This window comes from Papio anubis, chromosome 2 (genome assembly GCF_008728515.1).
Source record: "Papio anubis isolate 15944 chromosome 2, Panubis1.0, whole genome shotgun sequence".
Classification (NCBI taxonomy): Eukaryota; Metazoa; Chordata; class Mammalia; order Primates; family Cercopithecidae; genus Papio; species Papio anubis.
The window spans coordinates 87,969,286-87,991,430 of NC_044977.1; the positions used below are offsets into that span (position 1 = coordinate 87,969,286).

General features: G+C 42.2%; 1 protein-coding gene across 40 annotated transcripts in view; it reads left to right on the top strand.

Moving 5' to 3' along the window:
- The window catches only part of PBRM1 (polybromo 1), a 151,468-nt gene that overhangs the window by 107,051 nt on the left and 22,272 nt on the right, over positions 1–22,145 (top strand). For all 40 annotated transcript variants that reach the window (XM_017955406.2, XM_021934344.2, XM_021934345.2 and 37 more), the window contains 3 exons: positions 467–730; positions 9,113–9,258; positions 11,618–11,775. In XM_017955406.2, coding sequence (XP_017810895.1) covers positions 467–730; positions 9,113–9,258; positions 11,618–11,775 — 568 coding nt within the window. The remainder of the gene's footprint in view (positions 1–466; positions 731–9,112; positions 9,259–11,617; positions 11,776–22,145) is intronic.

Here is a 22,145-nt window from a genome sequence, read left to right on the forward strand (position 1 = left end):
TTTGAAGGATAATCATTACAAATTTTCAGTTTGGTTTTTAGGTAATAATGTGTGCTTTTTGTGTATCTGTCTGATACACACACAGGAGCCCTCTTCAAAGCTTTAAGAAAGATTATAGTTATACTAAATGATCGTATGTTTTCAAAGAGCAATTATAAGCTAAATGGAATTATTTGTTTTTATAATTTAAAGGGTGCGTATCTAATCATATGTTTTCAAAGAGTAATTGTAAGCTAAATGGAATTATTTGTTTTTATAATTTAAACGGTGCATATCTAATAAGTCCATTCTGTAGCCAAAGAAATACTTTTAAATCTCTGGTCATTTATTATTTTTTGTTAACTGCCAGAAAGTTGAATCAGTTCAGTTTTTGTTACGTTGGTTGGTTATTTGCTTTTTTTTTTTTAATTGGTTTTCAGAAAATTCACCTAACTAGTTTTATTCTTATGCCCTCCCCACCCCCCAGGAATACTTTAAATTATGCCCAGAAAACTTCCGAGATGAGGATGTTTTTGTCTGTGAATCACGGTATTCTGCCAAAACCAAATCTTTTAAGAAAATTAAACTGTGGACCATGCCTATCAGTTCAGTTAGGTTTGTCCCTCGGGATGTGCCTCTGCCTGTGGTTCGCGTGGCCTCTGTATTTGCAAATGCAGATAAAGGTGATGATGAGAAGAATACAGACAACTCAGAGGACAGTCGAGCCGAAGACAGTTTTAACTTGGAAAAGGTATGCAGATAATAGCCACACAGAAAAAAATTTTACATCTCAAAACAGCTGTTCCAGAAAATAAATGAATAAAGTATTCAAACTCAAGAAAAGAGCAACAACACAAAACCTTAGCCAAACAGAAAGAAGGAAACTATAACAGAAAGAAATTTACACTTTTAAAACTGTACATTATAATTTAAAAGTAAATCAGGCCAGGTGCATTGGTTCACACCTGTAATCCCAGCATTTTGGGATGCCAAGGCGGGCAGGTCAGGAGGTCAGGAGTTCGAGACCAGCCTGACCAACATGGTGAAACCCCATCTCTACTAAAAATGCAAAAAGTAGCTGGGTGTGGTGGTGCGTGCCTGTAATACCAGCTGCCTAGGAGGCTGAGGCAGGAGAACGGCGTGAACCCGGGAGGCGGAGGCTGCAGTGAGCTGAGACCATGCCACTGCACTCCAGCCTGAGCAAGAGTGGGACTCTGTCTCCAAAAAAAAAAAATTTAAAGTAAATCTAAGAGCTAATTATTTGACAAGTCCAATTAGATAAACTGCCAACTATCTAATAACAGGAAAAGAAAGGGGTTAAACTCTGGCACAAAATGTGGAAGAAGGCCGGGTACGGTAGCTCACACCTGTAATCCCAGCACTTTGGGAGGCCGGGGTCAGTGGATTACCTGAGGTCAGGAGTTCGAGACCAGCCTGGCCAACATGGTGAAACCCTGTCTCTACTAAAAATACAAAAAATTAGCTCAGTGTGGTGGCGGACGCCTGTAAACCTAACTACCCAGGAGGCTGAGGCAGGAGAATCGCTTGAACCCAGGAGGTGGAAGTTGCAGTGAGCCGAGATCCTGCTATTGCACTGCAGCCTGGGCAACAAGAGCAAAACACTGTCTCAAAAAATAAATAAATAAATAAATAAATGTGAAAGAAATGTAAAGACTATACATTTCTGCTAATAAATTTGAAAACCTGAATAAAATGGCTAATTGTCTAGGATATTACAAATTACCAAAATGGAATCAGGAAGAGATATAATACAGAAATGTACAACAACATGAAGAAATTTTTTAAAGTATCATAGAACTGGCCCCAAAGAGTACTGAGGTCAGACAGTTCCATAGGCGACTTTTTGTTTAAGGGACCTATGATTATTATACTGTTGAAGCTGTTTCAGAGCAGGGAGAACAAGAAATTTCCAGTTTGTTTTGCAAAGCCAGGATAATCTTGATTTTACAACCTGAAAAATAAAAACAAAAAACTGCAACTCAGTGTTATTCGTGTATATTGATGCAAAAATTACTTGGGGAAAAAAAGTAAGTGAAATCAAATTACTTCTTTGAGAACAACATGATCAAGAAGTGGGAATTCATTCTAAGAAAGCAAGAATTGTTCAAAGTTAGGAAAATCTTTAAATTTCATTCATTATTCCATTAGATCAAAGGAAAAAATTATTTGGTAGAGAACCCATCTTGGTTTTTTTAAAGTCTTTCAATAGGTATCTCCTCTAGTGTAAATTTTTTTTTAATTCATATTTGTGTCTCAAGCTTAAAGCCTATGAAACAGATTCCTTTTTAAAGTTACATACTGGACAAAGGGGCTTACTGTTCTACTGCTTCTTAATATTTTTCTGAAATTAACCAATGTAGTTAGATAAACAAAAGCAGTAAAAATATTGACAATAAAGAAGCAAGAAGACGATAGTGTTGGCTCATACCTGTAATCCTAGAACTTTGGGAGGCCAAGGCAGGTGGATCACTTGAGTCCAGGATTTTGAGACTAGCCTGGGAATCATGGTGAAACCCTATCCCTACAAAAGTACAAAAATTAGCCAGGCATGGTGGCACATGCCTGTAGACCCAACTACTTGGATGGCTGAGATGGGGGTATCCTGTGCGCCCAGGAGGTAGAGGCTGCAGTGAACTGTGATTGCACCACTGCACTCCAGCCTGAACAACAGAGCAAGACCGTCTCAAAGAAAAAAAAAAAGCAAGAATACTTTTTTGCAGATAATTGGGGGAAATTAACTGAAAAGGTTTGGAAACAGAAAATTTGGCAAATAGAAATTTTCAAAATCCATATGTAAATGAATAGTCTTCATATATAAACTAGTAAGACTTTTGAGGCCGGGCGCGGTGGCTCAAGCCTGTAATCCCAGCACTTTGGGAGGCCGAGATGGGCGGATCACGAGGTTAGGAAATCGAGACCATCCTGGCTAACACGGTGAAACCCTGTCTCTACTAAAAACACAAAAAATGAGCTGGGCATGTTGGCGGGCGCCTGTAGTCCCAGCTACTCGGGAGGCTGAGGCAGGAGAATGGCGTGAACCCGGGAGGTGGAGCTTGCAGTGCGCTGAGATCCGGTCACTGCACTCCAGCCTGGGCCACAGAGCCAGACTCCGTCTCAAAAAAAAAAAAAAAGACTTTTGAAAGTAAAGTGAAAGTGTTGAATACACTTTAGCAACTGTTAGAAAAATCTTATGGAAGAAAATATCCATTAACAACAAAATACATAAAGAAATAACCTTGGCCGGGTGCAGTGGCTCAAGCCTGTAATCCCAGCACTTTGGGAGGCCGAGACGGGTGGATCACGAGGTCAGGAGATCGAGACCATCCTGGCTAATCCGGTGAAACCCCGTCTCTACTAAGAAATACAAAAAACTAGCCGGGCGAGGTGGCGGGCGCCTGTAGTCCCAGCTACTCCGGAGGCTGAGGCAGGAGAATGGCGTAAACCCGGGAGGTGGAGCTTGCAGTAAGCGGAGATCCAGCCACTGCACTCCAGCCTGGGCGACAGAGCGAGACTCCGCCTCAAAAAAAAAAAAAAAAAAACGCTCAAGCCTGTAATCCCAGCACTTTGGGAGGCCGACACCGGCGGATCACGCGGTCAGGAGATGGAGACCATTCTGGCTAACAGGGTGAAACCCCGTCTCTACTGAAAAATACAAAAAACTAGCCGGGCGAGGTGGCGGGCGCCTGTAGTCCCAGCTACTCGGGAGGCTGAGGCAGGAGAATGGCGTAAACCCGGGAGGCGGAGCTTGCAGTGGGCTAAGATCCAGCCACTGCGCCCCAGCCTGGGCGACAGAGCGAGACTCTGTCTCAAAAAAAAAAAAAAAAAAGAAAAAGAACCTTAACAAGCAATATATAGAACCTCTAGGAAAAGAATTTACTGAAGGACATAAAAGACTTGCATAGATTGGTTTTGAAACTTGACAAAATTATTCTAGCATTCTTATTAAGAATAAATATGACAGTCTCCAGAAAAGAAGGGGGGAAAAAGGGTATGAAAGAGAGCTTTGTCCTTTGACAGTGAACTGAGGGATTTTTTTTTTTAATTTAAAAATTAGAGCTTTCCCCTGCCAGATGTATAACATTTTATAAAACTACAGTTAAAAAACAAAATTAAAGCCCAGTACAGTGTCACGCGCCTGTAATCCCAGCATTTTGAGATGCCAAGACAAGTAGATCAGTTGAAGCCAGGAGTTTCAGACCACCCTGGGCAACATAGCAAGACCTTGTCTCTACAGAAAATTTTTAGAATTTTATTTAATTTAGAAAACAGCTATTTACCTATAATTTTTTTCAATAATAAACTTGGAATAGATGAGGATTTTCTGTGCATTATATAAAACCATTGATCATTGTATTGATTTATGATTGAAAATACAAAGTTAATACAAAGTTAATAAAACAGTCTAGGGACTACTGTTTCTAATACACAAAGAGCTCTTTAGGGTCTGGGGGGAAGGTAGCACTACAAAAATGAGCAGAGGCCCAAATAGATAATCTACAGAAGGAAGGCAGCAAAAAACATGTATTAGTTAACCTAACAGTTTGTATAATACCTAACAGGATGGCAAAAGTTGAAAAGACTGATAGTATGTGGTACAGGATGAGACCACACACACTTTTCTCCTATTGGTGTCTTTTTTTTTTTTTTTTTTTGAGATGGAGTCTCACTGTTGCCCAGGCTGAAGTGCAGTGGTGTGATCTCAGCTCACTGCAACCTCCACCTCTTGGGTTCAAGTGATTCTGCTGCCTTACCCTTCTGAGTAGCTGGGATTGCAGGCGTGCACCACCATGCCCAGCTAATTTTTGTATTTTTCATAGAGACAAGGTTTCACCATGTTGGCCAGGCTGGTCACAAACTCCTGACCTCTGATGATCTGCCTGCCTTGGCCTCCCAAAGTGCTGGTATTACAGGCGTGAGCCACTACCCCCGGCCTTTTTTTTTTTTTTTTTTTAGAGACAGAGTCTCGCTCTGTCCCCTAGGCTGGAGTTCAGTGGCTCGATCTCGGCTCACTGCAAGCTCCAACTCCCGGGTTCACACCATTGTCCTGCCTCAGCCTCCCAAGTAGCTGGAACTACAGGCACCTGCCACCACACCCGGCTAATTTTTTGTATTTTTAGTAGAGACGGGGTTTCATCGTGTTAGCCAGGATGGTCTCAATCTCCTGACCTCGATCCGCCCGCCTCAGCCTCCCAAACTGCTGGGCTTACAGGTGTGAGCCACCATGCCCGGCCCAGTGTCTTGGACCCAGCAGTTTGATGGCAAAGAATAGGCTCCAGTGGTAGTACTCAAACCGGTGCTCCAAAAAATTCTCCTTAAGAGGCAACGTCTTGGGGCCGGGAAAGAATGTGATATTTTTTGTATTTTATCAGTATGGGAAAGTGTGGGAATCATAAAATAATTTATTTTAAAAGAATTATCTGGCTGGGAGCAGTGGCTAACACCTGTAATCCCAGCACTCTGGGAGGCCGAGGAGGTTGGCTTGGTGGCAGGTACCTATAATCCCAGCTACTTGGGAGGCTGAGGCAGGAGAATCACTTGAACCCAGGAAGTGGAGGCTGCAGTGAGCTGAAGTCACGCCACTGCCTTCCGGCCTAGGTAACAGAGCGAGACTCCGTCTCAAAAAAAAAAAAAAAAATTAACAGTGGAAGTCAGCATGATAATTAACTTAGATTCCTTATCTGGTATTTAGAAGTCTCTAGGATCTCTCTGTATATGAATTACTTGGTCTTTTTGGTCTCACAACTTTATTTCAATATTACATGACCAAGACACGTCATTCAGGAACTTTTTTTTTTTTTGAAACGGAGTCTCACTCTGTTCCCCAGGCTGAAGTGCAGTGGCACAATCTCAGCACACTGTGGCGTCCACCTCCCAGGTTCAAGTGATTCTCCTGTCTTAGCCTCCCGAGTAGCTGGGACTACAGGCGCATGCTACCATGCCTGGCTATTTTTGTATTTTTTAGTAGAGACGGATTTCTACCATATTGGTCAAACTGGTCTTGAACTCCTGACCTCAGGTGATCCACCCACCTCGCCTTCCCAAAGTGCTGGTATTACAGGTGAGAGCCACCATGCCCAAGTGGAACTTTTTTAAAGAATAACTTTAGGCCAGGCTCGGTGGCTTACACCTGTAATCCCATCACTTTGGGAGGCTGAGGCGGGTGGATCACAAGGTCAAGAGATCAAGACCATCCAGGCCAACATGGTGAAACCCTGTCTCTACTAAAAATACAAAAATTAGCCAGGCGTGGTGGTGCGTGCCTGTAATCTCAGCTTCTCAGGAGGCTGAGGCAGGAGAATCTCTTGAACCCAGGAGGCGGAGGTTGCAGTGAGCCAGGATTGCACCATTGCACTCCAGCCTTGTGACAGAGCAAGACTCTGTATCAAAAAAAAAAAAAAAAATTACTTTAGAATAGAACCCATTCCTTAAAGCAAAAGGTATTATTAATCTCATGGGTTGTTTTATTCACAGCTTCCATTCTTTAAGATGTCTCTTCCCTATTATATATATGGAACCTCTCTGATTCTTTTTTTTTTTTTTTTTTTGAGACAATCTGCCTAGACTGGAGTGTAGTGGCACAATCTTGGATCACTGCAACCTCCGCCTCCTGAGTTCAAGCAATTCTTATGTCTCAGTTTCCCAAGTTCCTGGGACTACAGGCATGTACCAGCGTGCCTGGCTAATTTTTGTATCTTTAATAGAGATGGGGTTTCGCCATGTTGGCCACTCTGATCTTGAACTCCTGGCCTCAAGTGATCCGCCTGCCTTGGCCTTCCAAAGTGCTGGGATTACAGGAGTAAGCCACCACTCCTGGCCTTCCCTCGTTCTTTTTTTTTTTTTTTTTTTTTTTGAGACAGAGTCTCGCTCTGTCGCCCAGGCTGGAGCACAGTGGCCAGATCTCCGCTCACTGCAAGCTCCGCCTCCCGGGTTTATGCCATTCTCCTGCCTCAGCCTCCCGAGTAGCTGGGACCACAGGCGCCCGTCACCTCGCCTGGCTAGTTTTTTGTATTTTTTAGTAGAGACGGAGTTTCACCGTGTTAGCCAGGATGGTCTCGATCTCTTGACCTCGTGATCCACCCGTCTTGGCCTCCCAAAGTGCTGGGATTACAGGCTTGAGCCACCGCGCCCGGCCCCCTCGTTCTTAATGATTTTCTAAGAATACCATTTCAATATCACATTTGAAGTCATAAAGATCAAAATGTTAAATTATTTGGACATTGTAAAGGAAGAATTTTTTTTAAGTGTGAAGTTTGAAGTATTCTCAGGAAGATGCTATAGAAAACTTGGAGGCTTTGGAGTTTCCTCAGCGTATGTATGTTTTGGAGTTAATATATTTATAACATCTAACCTTGTGCCCATTATCAGCTAGGTTCTCGGTAAATTATGGTTCTTCTTTAATGGTAAAGAAGATGGTTCTTCCGTTAAGTGGTTTTTATGAGTCAGGCATTTTTCTATGTACATGAGCACTTAATGTCACTTAAGCTTCCTAAACAACCCTATCTGGTGGCCACACTGTCATTATCTTCATTTTACAAATGAGGAAACTAAGACATAAGAGGTCAAGTAATTTGCCCAAGGTCATAGCAGTCATTAGATGACCAGATGCTGTAATTATTAGAAAACAGAGCGTGTTTATATCACAGAGGCTATGCTATTCCTTTCCATGTTGGAATAAATCAAAATAGTAAAAATTGTAATATCAGTTGTATTTTGTGGTTTGTTTTCTTTTGTTTGAGACAGGGTCTCATTCTGTTTCCCAGGCTGGAGTACAGTGGCACGATCTCGGCTCACTGTGGACACCAATTTCCAGGCCCAAGCAGTCCTCTTACCTCAGCTCCCAAGTAGCTCTGAATACAGGTGCACGTCACCAAACACAGCTAATTTTTTTTTTTTTTTTTTTTTTTTTTTTTTTGAGACTGAGTCTGGCTCTGTCGCCCAGGCTGGAGTGCGGTGGCCGGATCTCAGCTCACTGCAAGCTCCGCCTCCCGGGTTCACACCATTCTCCTGCCTCAGCCTCCCGAGTAGCTGGGACCACAGGCGCCCGCCACTTCGCCCGGCTAGTTTTTAGTATTTTTTAGTAGAGACGGGGTTTCACCGTGTTAGCCAGGATGGTCTCGATCTCCTGACCTCGTGATCCGCCCATCTCGGCCTCCCAAAGTGCTGGGATTACAGGATTGAGCCACCGCACCCAGCCTACACAGCTAATTTTTAAATTTTTTTGGAAATGAGGTCTCACTGTATTGCCCAGGCTGGTTTTGAACTCCTGGCTCAAGCAATCCTCCCACCTTGTCCTCACAGTGTGCTGGAGTTATGACATAAGCCACTGTGCCTGGCCTAAATCTATCAATTGTTAATGTTAAGACATTAAGGGAGCCCAGTAAATGTGATAGAGAGGAAGCTTGTGTAGAATTTGCCCCTTACACTGTAGTAATGCATGAATGAGTCTGCTTTTAAATACCGATAAATCCTCTCCAGTTTTTTTGTTTGTTCGTTTGTTTCTAAAGGCAATGGGAATTGAGAGCAGGAGGGAGACAGGATAAAAGCATCTTAGGATAAGATTTTTTAATGAAAATTAACTAGAAATTTAAAATAAAATAGATACTTGTTAATACTTTATTTCAGTAATCTAATTTTTTTGTTTCCTAGCCTCCTTCAAAGTTTCTGTTTTTGTATTTTTGTTTGTTTGTTTTAATTTACTTTTTTTTTTTTTTGAGACAGGGCCTTGCTCTGTTGCCCAGGCTGGAGTACAATGGCGTGATCCTAGCTCACTGTAACCTCGACCTCCTGAGCTCAAGTGATTTACCCACCTCAGTCTCCTGAGTAGCTGGGACTACAGGCATGCGCTACCATGCCTGACTAATTTTTTATTTTAATTTCTTTTTTTAGTTGAGACAAGGTCTCACTATGTTGCCCAAACTGGTCTCAAACTCTTGGGCTCAAGTGATCATCCTGCCTTGGTCTCCCAAAATGCTGGAATTACAGATGTGAGCCACGTAACCAATGGTTGTTTTTTCTTTTAAGTTAATGTGAAAGAAAAGTCTGCTTTCGTTTCTTACCTTCTGTATTCCTTGATTATCAGCTACCTTTCTTCAGCCAGTTTTCTTTACAACAGGAAAAAGAAGATGTCCCTGTGGAAATGTCCAATGGTGAACCAGGGTGCCACTACTTTGAGCAGCTCCATTACAATGACATGTGGCTGAAGGTTGGCGACTGTGTCTTCATCAAGTCCCATGGCCTGGTGCGTCCTCGTGTGGGCAGGTGAGTGTTGTTGAAATAGGGAAGATGAGGTTGAATCTGAGAAATTTGGAACCAGTAGAAATTAATCATCCTTTGGATGAAGACAAAAGTCCTTCCCCTGATAGTTTTTCTAGCTGCTTCTCACACCACATTCCCCTCCAACCACACTTTCTTCTTTAAATTATCCCTATGGGCTCTTTTCTTTTCTTCCACTATTTACAGAACTCTCAGCTCAGAAATCTCCCTGCCTACTTCATATGGTAAACTCCTTTACCATACATTTGAAGTGACACTTCCTTAAAAGGAAGTCTTTCCTGTTCACTGCAGAGTGGGTTAAGTCTCCCTGTTACGCACTCTCAAAGCACCACATATTTCCTTCTCCTTAGCATATATATCACATATTGGTGTTCATTATGTTATTGTCAGGTTTCACCCTTGCAATCCCTGCTCAAATCATAGTGCATGAAACATAGTAGGGGCTCAGATATTTGATGAACAAGTAAATGATAAAAGGATGACAGTATGGTTGGATGGCAAACACAGCAGAGTCTGGTATCAGGTTGGGTAGGAGAAGATAGTGGTTAAGAACACTAGTTCATTCCCTAAGTCCCAGCTTTGTTAGTTGTATGTCCTTAGGTGAATGATTTACCCCTCTGGGCTTCAGTTTCCTTATCATATCTGTTCATCATTCAGTAAGCATTTATTATACCTACTGTTTACCAAGCTCTGAGGATACATTAGTTAATGAAACAGACAAATATTCTTAGTCCCGGGGAGCTTTTTTCTAGTGTGAAGACAAACAATAAACATCTTGAATAAGTAAAGTATATAGTATGTTAGATCATGATACATGCTATATAAAAAATAGAGCAGAACAAGGGGAGAAGAGGGTCCCATGGTCAGAGCAGGGATAATGGTTCATATAGGCCTCACTGAGAAGTTGGCAGCTGAACCAACACTTGAAGAAACTGAGAAAGTGAGTAATGTGAATATACAGGGAGAAAAGATTCCAGGAAGTGGGAACAGCCAGTATAAACACCTGAGGAGAAGCATGCCAGGCCTGTTTGTTGCTAGGAGAGTGAGCCATTCATGAGTTAGTAAGAGGTAAGTGCCAGGGGTAGGGTGCGTATCACATAGGGCCTCAGAGACCATTATAGGGATTTGGGCTTTTAACTGAGTTACATGGAGTGCCATCCGATTGTTTCAAGCGCAGAGTGACATTTGATTTAGATCTTAATAGGATTGCTCTGCCTATTGGTTGTTGAGAATAGACGGTAAAAAGTCAAGGTAGAGGCAAGGAGATCCACCACCTAGGATGCTATTGCAATAATCCAGGCAAGAATGATCATGCTTCAGACCAGGGTGATTGCAAAAGATAGTATTTTGAAGGTCAAATTAATAGTACTCTTGATAAATGGAGTGTGGGGTCTGAGAAAGATAAAGTCAAGGGTGATTCCTGTGTGTAAGCCTGAGAAACTGGAAGGGTGCAGTTACCATTAACCAAAATAAGTGTGATACTTCATGTCAGGAATCACGATAATATGGAGCAATAATGATGTCAACTCTGTGGGTTAGTTGTCAACAATAATGACTTTCATCAAATTCTCAAGGGGTGAAGGGGCACTAGATCCCCCTTTTTTTTTTTTTTTTTTTTTTGAGACAGTGTCTGGTTCTGTCACGTAGGCTGGAGTGCAGTGGCATGATCTCAGCTCACTGCAACATCCACCTCCTGGGCTCAAGCCATCTTCCCACCTCAGCCTCCCAAGTAGCTGGGACTATAGGTGCATACTCCCACGGCTAGCTCATTTTTGTATTTTTGGTGGAGATGGGGTTTCACCATGTTGCCCAGGCTGGTCTTGAACTCCTGAGTGATTTGCCCACCTTGGCCTCCCAAAGTACTGGGATTACAGGTGTGAGCCACTGTGCCCAGCAAGGGGTATTAGATCTTGACCTTCAAAAAGATTATAAACCACTGTCTTAAAGGAATGTCTGCCACTCATGTGATCTGACCCCAAATATTGATGGTTTATGTCTTCGTTTGGTTCACAAGTCCAATGACAAATGCTTAGTTCTGTTTTCATCATGAACATCTCAGGAAGAAAACCTGATCATTAGATGAAGCTATTAAGTTTTGTGCCTTGATATTACGTTAAAAATTTTTTTTTCACTTGGACAAATAGCCAAAGGTTCCTTTCTCTTTTTCTAAGTATCTTTTCATGTGTTTAATGAGGGAAAAATTAATGAAGTTGTCTTACCAAAACAGCCAGTGAAACTCCTCTGAATGGTACACATGACTAACTTTTTGGTTAATGGAATTTTTGTTAGATTAATCCTTCAAGAAGGAAACGATTTTAATGTAATTTATATTTTTCTCCCCAAGAATTGAAAAAGTATGGGTTCGAGATGGAGCTGCATATTTTTATGGCCCCATCTTCATTCACCCAGAAGAAACGGAGCATGAGCCCACAAAAATGTTCTACAAAAAAGAAGTATTTCTGAGTAATCTGGAAGAAACCTGCCCCATGACATGTATTCTCGGTAGGTATTTGTGCTTTTTTATTTAATAGTGTTTATTCCATCAAAATTGATTGAATACTACTTCTGTGCTAGGCACTGTCCTAGGTGTTAGGTATACAGCAGTGCCCAAATCTAAATCTCTGTTCTCTTATGTTGGGGCAGAGGTTGAGGAGTCAGTAAATAAATTAAAAAAATAAATGTATAGAATATCAGGTGGTAATTAGGGCACAACCAAACCTCTCACCTCAGCCTTCCAAGTAGCTGGGATGATAGGCATGCCACCACCGCACTGAGCTAATTTTTGAAGTATAGTTTTCCTAGATACAGAATTCTCCATTGATAGTTTTTTTGTTCATGTCTTTCATCAAGTTTGGGGAGTTTTTGGCCATTTCTTCAAATATTTTTCTGCTCCTTTCTCTGCTTCCCTCTGGAACTCCCATTATACTTACGTTGGTACATTTAATGGTACCTCACAGGTCTCTCAGACTCTTCATTTTTCTTTACCTTTTTTTCCTTTCTGCTCCTCAGACTGGATAACTTCAAATGACCTGTGTTCAGGTGCCTTCATTCTTTGCCTCCTCAAATCTTCTGTTGAACCCTTCTAATAAATTTTTCATTTCAGTTACTGTACTTTTCAGCCCCAGAATTTAGTTTTTATAATTTGTCTCTTCATTTATATTCAGTATTTGCTATGACATTTTACTGGTTTCCTTTAGACCTTTGAGTATATTTAAGACAGTTGATTTAAGGCCAGGCACAATGGCTCACACCTGTAATCCCAGCACTTTGGGAGGCCGAGGCAGGTGGATCACCTAAGGTCGAGAGTTTGAGAACAGCCTGCCAACATGGTGAAACCTTGTCTCTGCTAAGAAAAAAAAAAAAAATTAGCTGGTCATGGTGGCACATGTCTGTAATCCCAGTTACTGTGGAGGCTGAGGCAGAGGCAGAGGCTGCAGTGAGCCAGGATCATGCCACTGCACTCTAGCCTGGATGACAGAGCGAGACCGTCTCAAAAAAAAAAGACAATTGATTTAAAGTCTTTGTTTAGTAAGTCCAGTGTCTGGAATTTCTCAGGAACAATTTCTGTTCATTTTGTTCTTTCCTATGAATGGGCTGTGCCTTCTTGTTTCTTTACATGCCTGATAATTTTTTGTTGAAAACTGCTCATTTTGGGTATTGTAATGTGATAACTCTGGAAACCAGATTCTCCCCATCCTCAGGCTTTGTTCCTACTACTTGTTATAGGTTATGGTTGTTTGTTCAGTGACTCTTCTAAACTTTTGTTTGTTTGTTTTAAAGATTATATTTTTGGCTGGGCACAGTGGCTCACGCCTTTAATCCCAGCACTTTGGGAGGCTGACGTGGGCGGATCGCTTGAGCCCAGGAGTTCGAGACCAGCCTGGGCAACATGGCGAAACCCTGTCTCTACAAAATATACAAAAATTATCGAGGTGTGGTGGTCTATACCCATGGTCCCAGCTACTCAGGAGGCTGAGGTGGTAGGATCACCTGAGCCCAGGGAGGTCAAGACTGCAGTGAGCCATGATCATGCCACTGCACTTCAGCCTGGGCAACAGAGTGAGACCTGTCTCAAAAAATAAAAGATTGTTGTTGTTGTTGTTATTGTATGTGGTTACTATAGTCTCTGTTCTGTAAGTGATTTGACAGAGGTTTTCGTAAATACTTGAGCCAATAAAACCACAAAACTCCCAGTCTTCACAGCTGACTTTTCTGTGTATGGTGGAGCACACCTTCAACACTCAGCCATGCAGATTACAACTCTGCTTTGCCTTTACTTCCTACTTGTGCAGAGCTTGAAAGTCAGCCAGAAATGAGATCTTAGGGCCTTCTTAGGTCCTTTCTGAGCAGGTACGCTATTGTTGGCATGTGTGTGGCCTTCTAGGCTCCCAGGAATGTGTGGAAACTTTTCAAAACCCTATTCCCCAAAGCATCTCACTCCCCATCTTTTCCTCTGAGGCCTTTTGTCCTATCTGCTGTTGGCCCCAACTGATACCCTTTGTCCCAACTGGCAACAGCTGGTTCATTTGACTTTAAATGTGCTGTGATTTGAATGTTTGTGCCCTCTTCAAAATTCATGAGTTAAAATGTAATCCCTAGTGCAACAGTGTTGGGAAGTGGGGCCTTTTAGGAGATGTTTAGGTCATGAGGGCTTGTCCTCATAAATACAATATTGCTTTTATAAAAAGGGCTCATGGCTGGGTGCGGTGGCTCAGGCCTGTAATCCCAGTACTTTGGGAGGCCAAGGCAGGCGGATCACAAGGTCAGGAGATCGAGACCATCCTGGCTAACACAGTGAAACCCTGTCTCTAGTGAAAATACAAAAAATTAGCCAGACGTGGTGGCGGGTGCCTGTAGTCCCAGCTACTCGGGAGGCTGAGGCAGGAGAATGGCGTGAACCCAGGAGGCGGAGCTTGTAGTGAGCTGAGACTGCGCCACTGCACTCCAGCCTAGGCAACAAAGTGAGACTCCATCTCAAAAAAAAGGGGGCTCATGTAAATGGGTCTACTCTGTCTGAATGGATTTGTTGTCTCTTACACTCTTGCCCTCTGCCTTCTGCCATATGATGACATAGCAAGAAAGCCCTTGCCAGATGCTGGCGCCTTTATCTTGGATTTTCCAGCCTCCAAAACTGTGAGAAAACTATTCTTTATAAATTACCCAGTCTGTGGTATTCTGTTACAGCAGCACAAATAGACTAAGACAAAATGTTTTTGACAAAAGAACTTCAGACACTTCTCCACCATGAGAGAATTCCCGGTTAAGCAAAATAAAGGCAAGCACTTTGCATTAGTGTTTAGAAAGCTGCCTGACAGGTCAAAACAGATGACCACAGTTCTTTGGGCATAGAGCTGTTTTGCTTCCTCTATCACCACAATCTTACACCAGGAATAGAGGCTGCCATCTTCAAGGCTGCCACTGAGACAGAAGGTAAGGGATGGAGTGAGGATAAGTTAAAATGCCACAAAGCTCTCCTGCTAAGTTTCAGTCACTTTTTTAAATTAAGCATTTGCTCGGTTGCTGTAAACCTTGACTATCTTACAGAGTTCCAATGACATTTATTCTGCTTTTTTCACTGTTTCTTTGAAGGAATGTCCCTTAGAGCTCACTACTCCTCCATTTTCACTGACATAACTTGGAGTAATTTCTTTCTAAAGATGCCTGTTAGAATGTGTTACATTATGGGCCGGGCGTGGTGGCTCAAGCCTGTAATCCCAGCACTTTGGGAGGCCGAGACGGGTGGATCACGAGGTCAGGAGATCGAGACCATCCTGGCTAACAGGGTGAAACCCCGTCTCTACTAAAAAAATACAAAAAAACTAGCCAGGCGCGGTGGCGGGCGCCTGTAGTCCCAGCTACTCGGGAGGCTGAGGCAGGAGAATGGTGTGAACCCGGGAGGCGGAGCTTGCAGTGAGCCGAGATCGCGCCACTGCACTCCAGCTTGGGGGACAGAGCGAGACTCAGTCTCAAAAAAAAAAAAAAAAAAAGAATGTGTTACATTCTGGCCAGGCATGGTGGCTCATGCCTGTAATCCCAGCACTTTGGGAGTCTAGGTGGGCAGATCACCTGAGATCAGGAGTTAGAGACCAGCCTGGTCAACGTGGTCAACTTCACCTTCGCCAGGTGCGGTGGCTCATGCCTGTGATCCCAGCACTTTGGGAGGCCGAGGTGGGCGGATCATGAGGTCAGGAGTTCAAGATCAGCCTGGCCAATGCAGTGAAACCCCGTCTCTACTAAAAATACAAAAATTAGCCGGGCATGGTGATGTGCACCTGTAATCCCAGCTACTAGGGAGGCTGAGGTAGGAGAATCGTTTGAACCCGAGAGGTGAAGGTTGTAGTAAGCCGAGATCAAGCCACTGCACTCCAGCCTGGGTGACAGAGCAAGACTCTATGTAACAAAAAAAAAAAGAAAGAAAGAAAGAAAATGTGTTGCATTCTACAGTTTATATACCAGTTTTATATCCAGGATCTCATTTAATTCTCAACATGACCCTGAAAGAAAGATGCTGATATTGTCAGAAAGGTGAAGTTACTACCCAAGGAGTGGACCAGAACTAAAACCTAGGTTGTCTTTTGAGAATTAAAGGAGGTGCCAGCAATATTAGGTAGGACGACAGGCATACAATGAAATATAAGTAACTTCATCTTGAGATAAAACCCAAAAGAAAATGCATCTTGTAATCACAAAGTGGGATTTCAGCCTAGCTTGTGGAATTCACTGTCCCCAGCCTCCAAGGAAAAAGGGTTTTGTTATGCAAGCTTTAGAGAATGTATAATTTAATTGTATTAACTATACACACTATTAAATGTAAATCATATTTTTGTACTTTTTTGTCTCTGAAATAGAAGTTTTGAAGATAATTAGATGAGGTATCATTTTTTCATCTTCCGTTACATACGCAGAAGGAGACAATCCTGTTTTTCCAGCGGTTATGTTCTTTTTTCAGTTTTGTTGAAGATTTGTTTTCATTAACTTAAACAGTAATCAAGCCGGGCACAGTGGCTCACACCTATAATCCCAGCACTTTGGGAGGCTGAGGAAGGTGGATCACTTGAGATCAGGAGTTCAAGACCAGCCGGTCCAACATGGTAAAACCCCATCTCTACTAAAAATACAGAAAAATTAGTCAGTTGTGGTAGCGCATGCCTATCCCAGCTACTCAGAAGGCTGAGGGAGGAGAATCGCTTTAACTTGTGAGGGAGGGGTTGCAGTGAGCCGAGATCACTCCACTGGACTCCAGCCTGAGTGACAGGGTGAGACTCCGTCTCAAAAAAAAAAAGAACTTAAACAGTAATCAGATGGCCACATCTGGCAGATGGTACCTCTACCCTTAACCCCTTAGATGATAAAATTTCCAGGGGTTCTTGGGCTCTTGAAACATGCCAATTCCTAGTTTATTTGCAGGTTTTGTTCCCTTCACAGTATATTTTTATAACATTTCATTAATTTAAAAACTGTCCTTAGTAAGGCAAGGAAAATAAAAGATCTAAAGATTTGAAAGGAAAAACAAAAGGGCCATTTTTTTTCCTAAAACATTAGGTATGTAGAAAATCCAAGAGATACTCAGATAAACTATTAAAATTAGTAAATGAAAATATGAAGTAGTTTTTGTTTTTGTTTTTGTTTTTTTTTTTTTGAGACAAGATCTCGCTTCGTTATCCTGACTGGAATGCAATGGTACAATCATAACTCACTGCAGCCTCCAACTCCTAGGTGCAAGCAATCCTCCCATCTCAGCCTTCCAAGTAGCTGGGACTATAGAGATGTACCACCACTCCCAGCTAATTTTTTTTTTTTTAATTTATTTTTTGTGGAGATGAGGTCTCCCTGTTGCCCAGGCTGCTCTCAAACTCTTGGCCTCAAGCATCCTCCCTGCTCAGCCTCCCCAAAAGTGCTGGGATTATAGGCGTGAGCCACCTTACCTGGCCCCAATATTTCTATTTCTGTATCCGTATCCCATCAGTGAGCAATTAGAAAATTATTACCATTTGCATTCAATACCTAGGAATATATCTTTTTTTTTTTTTTTTTTAAGATGGAGTTTCCCTCTTGTTGCCCAGGCTGGAGTGCAATGGCGCAATCTCAGTTCACCACAACTTCCACCTCCCAGGTTCAAGCCATTCCCCTGCCTCAGCCTCCTGAGTAGCTGGGACTACAGGCATGTGCCACCACACCAGGATAATTGTTTGTATTTTAGTAGAGACGGGGTTTCACCATGTTGGTCTCCCGACCTCGTGATCCGCTGGCCTCAGCCTCCCAAAGTGCTGGGATTACAGGCGTGAGCCACTGCGCCTGGCCAATCCTTTTTTTTCTTTTTGAGACGGAGTCTCGCTCTGTCGCCCAGGCTGGAGTGCTCGGCTCACTGCAACCTCCGCCTCCTGGGTTCAAGCGATTCTCCTGCCTCAGCCTCCCTAGCAGCTGGGACTACAGGCATGTGCCACCATGCCCAGCTAATTTTTGTATATTTAGTAGAGATAGGGTTTCACCATGTTGGCCAGGATGGTCTTGATCTCTTGACCTCGTGAGGCACCCGCCTCGGCCTCCCAAAGTGCTGAGATTACAGGGGTGAGCCATGGTGCCCGGCCAAGAATAAATCTTTAAAAGATAGCCAACGTGGTGGCTCACGTCTGTAGTCCCAACACTTTGAGAGGCCAAGGTGGGAGAGTCGCTTCAGACCAGGAGTTCAAGACCAGCCTGGACAACAGAATGAAACTCTTTCTACCAAAAAAAAAAACAAAGAAGCAAAGATGTGTAGGGTACCTGCACATGCACGTGTGCACATGCACACACACACACACACAACTATAAGAAAATTATTGAGAAATTGAAGACATAAATATATGAAAGTTATCCATCATATTTATAGCTGGAAAATTCAATATTATAAAGATATCAGTTCCCCCTAAATTGATCTGTTGGTTCATTGCAGTTCCAATCAAAATCCAGCAGGTCTTGATAATTTTTTAATACTTTATTAAATGAAGTTTTCTAAACTTTCGCCTTTTCCCTGTCTTTCGGGGAGTTGATCGGAGACCCAAGTCAGGACACACAGATACCACCTCCATTCCAAAGCCACGAATCACTTTTACTCTTTGGTTGTCAACAGAATTATTGTTGTTTCCTAATGTCTATTTTTCCTTCGATAAAATATGGAAAATTGTAATTATCCCTTTTCTGAATTAAAAGGCCTTTGAATTATGTAAAGAAAGTGCTGTGTAAGTTCAAAGCAGTGATAGTAATTGTAGCTATTTTAAGCTTTGGAAATATTTCTGACCTGTTTTTCATGTACATGTTCTTTTATTTTATTTTATTTTATTTTAGAAACAGAGTCTCGCTCTGTCGCCCAGGCTGGAGTGCAGTGGCCGGATCTCAGCTCACTGCAAGCTCTGCCTCCCGGGTTTACACCATTCTCCTGCCTCAGCCTCCCGAGTAGCTGGGACTACAGGCACCCGCCACCTCGCCGGGCTAGTTTTTTGTATTTTTTAGTAGAGACGGGGTTTCACCGTGTTCCCCAGGATGGTCTCGATCTCCTGGCCTCGTGATCCGCTGGTCTCGGCCTCCCAAAGTGCTGGGATTACAGGCTTGAGCCACCGCGCCCAGCCCACGTACATATTTAATAAGTTGTTAGCTATGAACATTCCTGTTAAGGTCAAGAGCAAACTAGGGATGTTCTGGCTGGGTGCGATGGCTCATACCTGTAATCTCAGCACTTTGAAAGGCCAAGGTGGGCGGATCACCTGAGGTCAGGAATTCGAGACCAGCCTGGTCAACACAGTGAAACTCCATCTCTACTAAAAATATAAAAATTAGCTGGGTGTGGTGGCGGGTGCCTTTAACCCCAGCTACTGGGGAGGCTGAAGCAAGAGAATCACTTGAACTCGGGAGGTGGAGGTTGCAGTGGGCCAAGGTTGAGGCACTACACTGCAGCCTAGCAACAGAGCAAGACTCTGCCTCAGAAAAAAAAAAAGAAAAGAAACAAAATAGGGATGTCTTTATCACACTTACTTAACATTGTTCTAGAGGTATTAGCCAGTGGAGTTAGAAGAAACAGAAGTCTAAAATAAGAAAAGTAAGGAGGTGAAAAATCAAGAGCATCAACTAAGAAATCATGGCAAACAGTAAGAGAAGTAAGATGATTGAATATAAATAAATAACAAATCTATTATCTTAAAAGATTCAGTACTAGTAAGATAAAATACCTTAGATAAACTTAACAAAATATATGCCACATCTGTATGAAAAAACTTTTAAAATGTTATTGAACGAATGCTTGAACAAATTGCAAAGCAATACCATAGGCCTAGATAGGTTTCAACGTCATAAAGATGTCCATCCTCCCTAAATTAATCTTTAATATGATCCCATTAGATATGCCAGTGGGAATTTGCTTGTGAGGAAGTTGATACTACATGAACTCATTTTAAAAATCATATTGAAGGCCAGGCGCGGTGGCTCATGCCTGTAATGCCAGCACTTTGGGAGGCCGAGGCAGGCGGATCACGAGGTCAGGAGATCATGACCATCCTCAATAACATGGTGAAGCCCTGTCTCTATTAAAAATACAAAAAATTAGCAGGGCGTGGTGGTGGGCACCCGTAGTCCCAGCTTCTTGGGAGGCTGAGGCAGGAGAATGGCGTGAACCTGGGAGGCAGAGCTTGCAGTGAGCCGAGATCGCGCCACTGCACTCGGCCTGGGCGACAGAGCAAGACTCCATCTCAAATATATATATAAATATATAAATATATATAAATATTAAAATATATATATATTTTTATATATATATATATATTTTTTTTTTTTTAAAGAAACTTAGGATCGGGCACAGTGGCTCACTCCTGTTATCAATCCCAGCACTTTGGGAGGCCGAGGTGGGTGGATCACTTGAGCCTAGGAGTTTGAGACCAGCCTGGGCAAGATGGCAAAACCCGATTTCTACAAAAAGTACAAAAATTAGCTAAGTAGCACTTGCCTGTAGTCGCAACTACCCGGGGTGGGGGGCTGAGGTGTGCGGATCACTTGAGCCAGGGAGATTGAGGCTGCAGTGAGCAGCTGTCATCTTACCACTGCACTCCAGGCTGGGCAGCAAAGTGAGACCCTGTCTCAAAAACAGAAAAACTCAGGAAAATTCTGAAAAGTATAGTGAAAGGGGATCTGTCCTTACCAGATATTAAAACCTTTAGCACTATAACAATTAAAACTATATATGAGTAAACAGGTTATTTGAACAAAATAGAAAGTTTAGCAAATATAATATATGGTAAAAGTGGCATATCAGATAAGTGGGGAAAGATGTATTTTTCTCTAAATGGTGTTTGGAAATTCAGTAACCACTTGGAAAAATAAAATTGTAGCCATATCCCACATCTTAACTTCAAGATAGATTCCCAGATGAATTATAAATTTAAATAAACATAAAATTAACAAATATACCAAAAGAAACCATGGGAAAGAAATTTTGTTAATCTCTGACATAAAAGCCAGAACTCATACAATAAAATACTGATAAATTCAACTATATAAAAATGGAAAATATCTATACAACCAAAACTGGCAAAAACAAAAATGACAATCTTGAGAAAATATTTGCAATGTTTATCATAGACAAAGATCTGATTTTCCTTGTAGATGAAGAGCTCCTATAAAGCAATTAGATGAAGATCAACATCCAGCAGGAAAATGGACAAAGAAGATAAGGGAGAGCAGAAATAAATTACTAGGGCCCAGTGTGATGACTCACGCCTATAATGCCAGCACTTTGGGAGGCCGAGGTGGGCGGATCACTTGAGGTCAGGATTTGGAGACCAGCCTGGCCAGCATGGTGAAACCTTGTCTGTACTAAAACTGCAAAAATTAGCTGGACATGTTGGTAGGCATCTGTAGTCCCAGCTACTCGGGAGACTGAGGCAGAGGTTGCAGTGAGCCAGAATCGCACCACTGCGCTCCAGCCTGAGTGACAGAGCGAGACTCCATCTTAAAAAAAAAAGAAACTACCAGTGATTCTTAAACAAATGAAAATATACCCGGCTGGGCACAGTGGCTCACGCCTGTAATCCCAGCACTTTGGGAGGCGGATCACCTGAGGTCAGGAGTTCGAGACCAGCCTGGCCAACACGGTGAAACCCCATTTCTACTAAAAAAAAAAAAAAAAAAAAATTAGCCAGTCATGGTGGCACACGCCTGTAATCCCAGCTACTCGGGAGGCTGAGGCAGGATAATTGCTTGAACCCGGGAGGCAGAGGCTGCGGTGAGCTGAGATCAAAAAAAAAAAGAAAAGAAAATATACCCAACCTCAGCCATTAGAGAAATGCCAGTTAAAGCTACCCAGATATTTTTTTTCCTTTCTTTTTCTTCTTTTTTTTTTCAGATTACGTATCAAATTGTCAAAGATACAGAAAACGTTTCTCACTAGTTGACAACAGCATGAGGAAATGGTATCTACCTACTTTGTGGTAGTCTGTGAATTAGGGCACCCTTTATGGAAGGCAATTTGATAATACTTACAAAAATTTTAAAAGTGTATACATACCCTTTGACTCAGCTTTTATACTTCTAGAAATTTATGCTTCAGATGTATTCACCTATGTGCAAATTGATATGTCTTAAATTACTTATTTCAGCATTGTTTAGCATCAACAGAAGAGCAAACATTGGGAAACAACATAGACATCCATCAACAGGGAACTAGTTGAATAAACTTGGTACATTCATACAAGCCGTGATCTCCAAGACATATTATTTTGTGACAAAATTCAGGTGCAAAACAGTTTTAAGTAATATGCTGCCATTTATGGAAGTTTTTTATTGTTTTATATATGTCACAAAATTCATCATTTTAACTTTTTTTTTTTTTTTTTTTTTGAGAAGGAGTC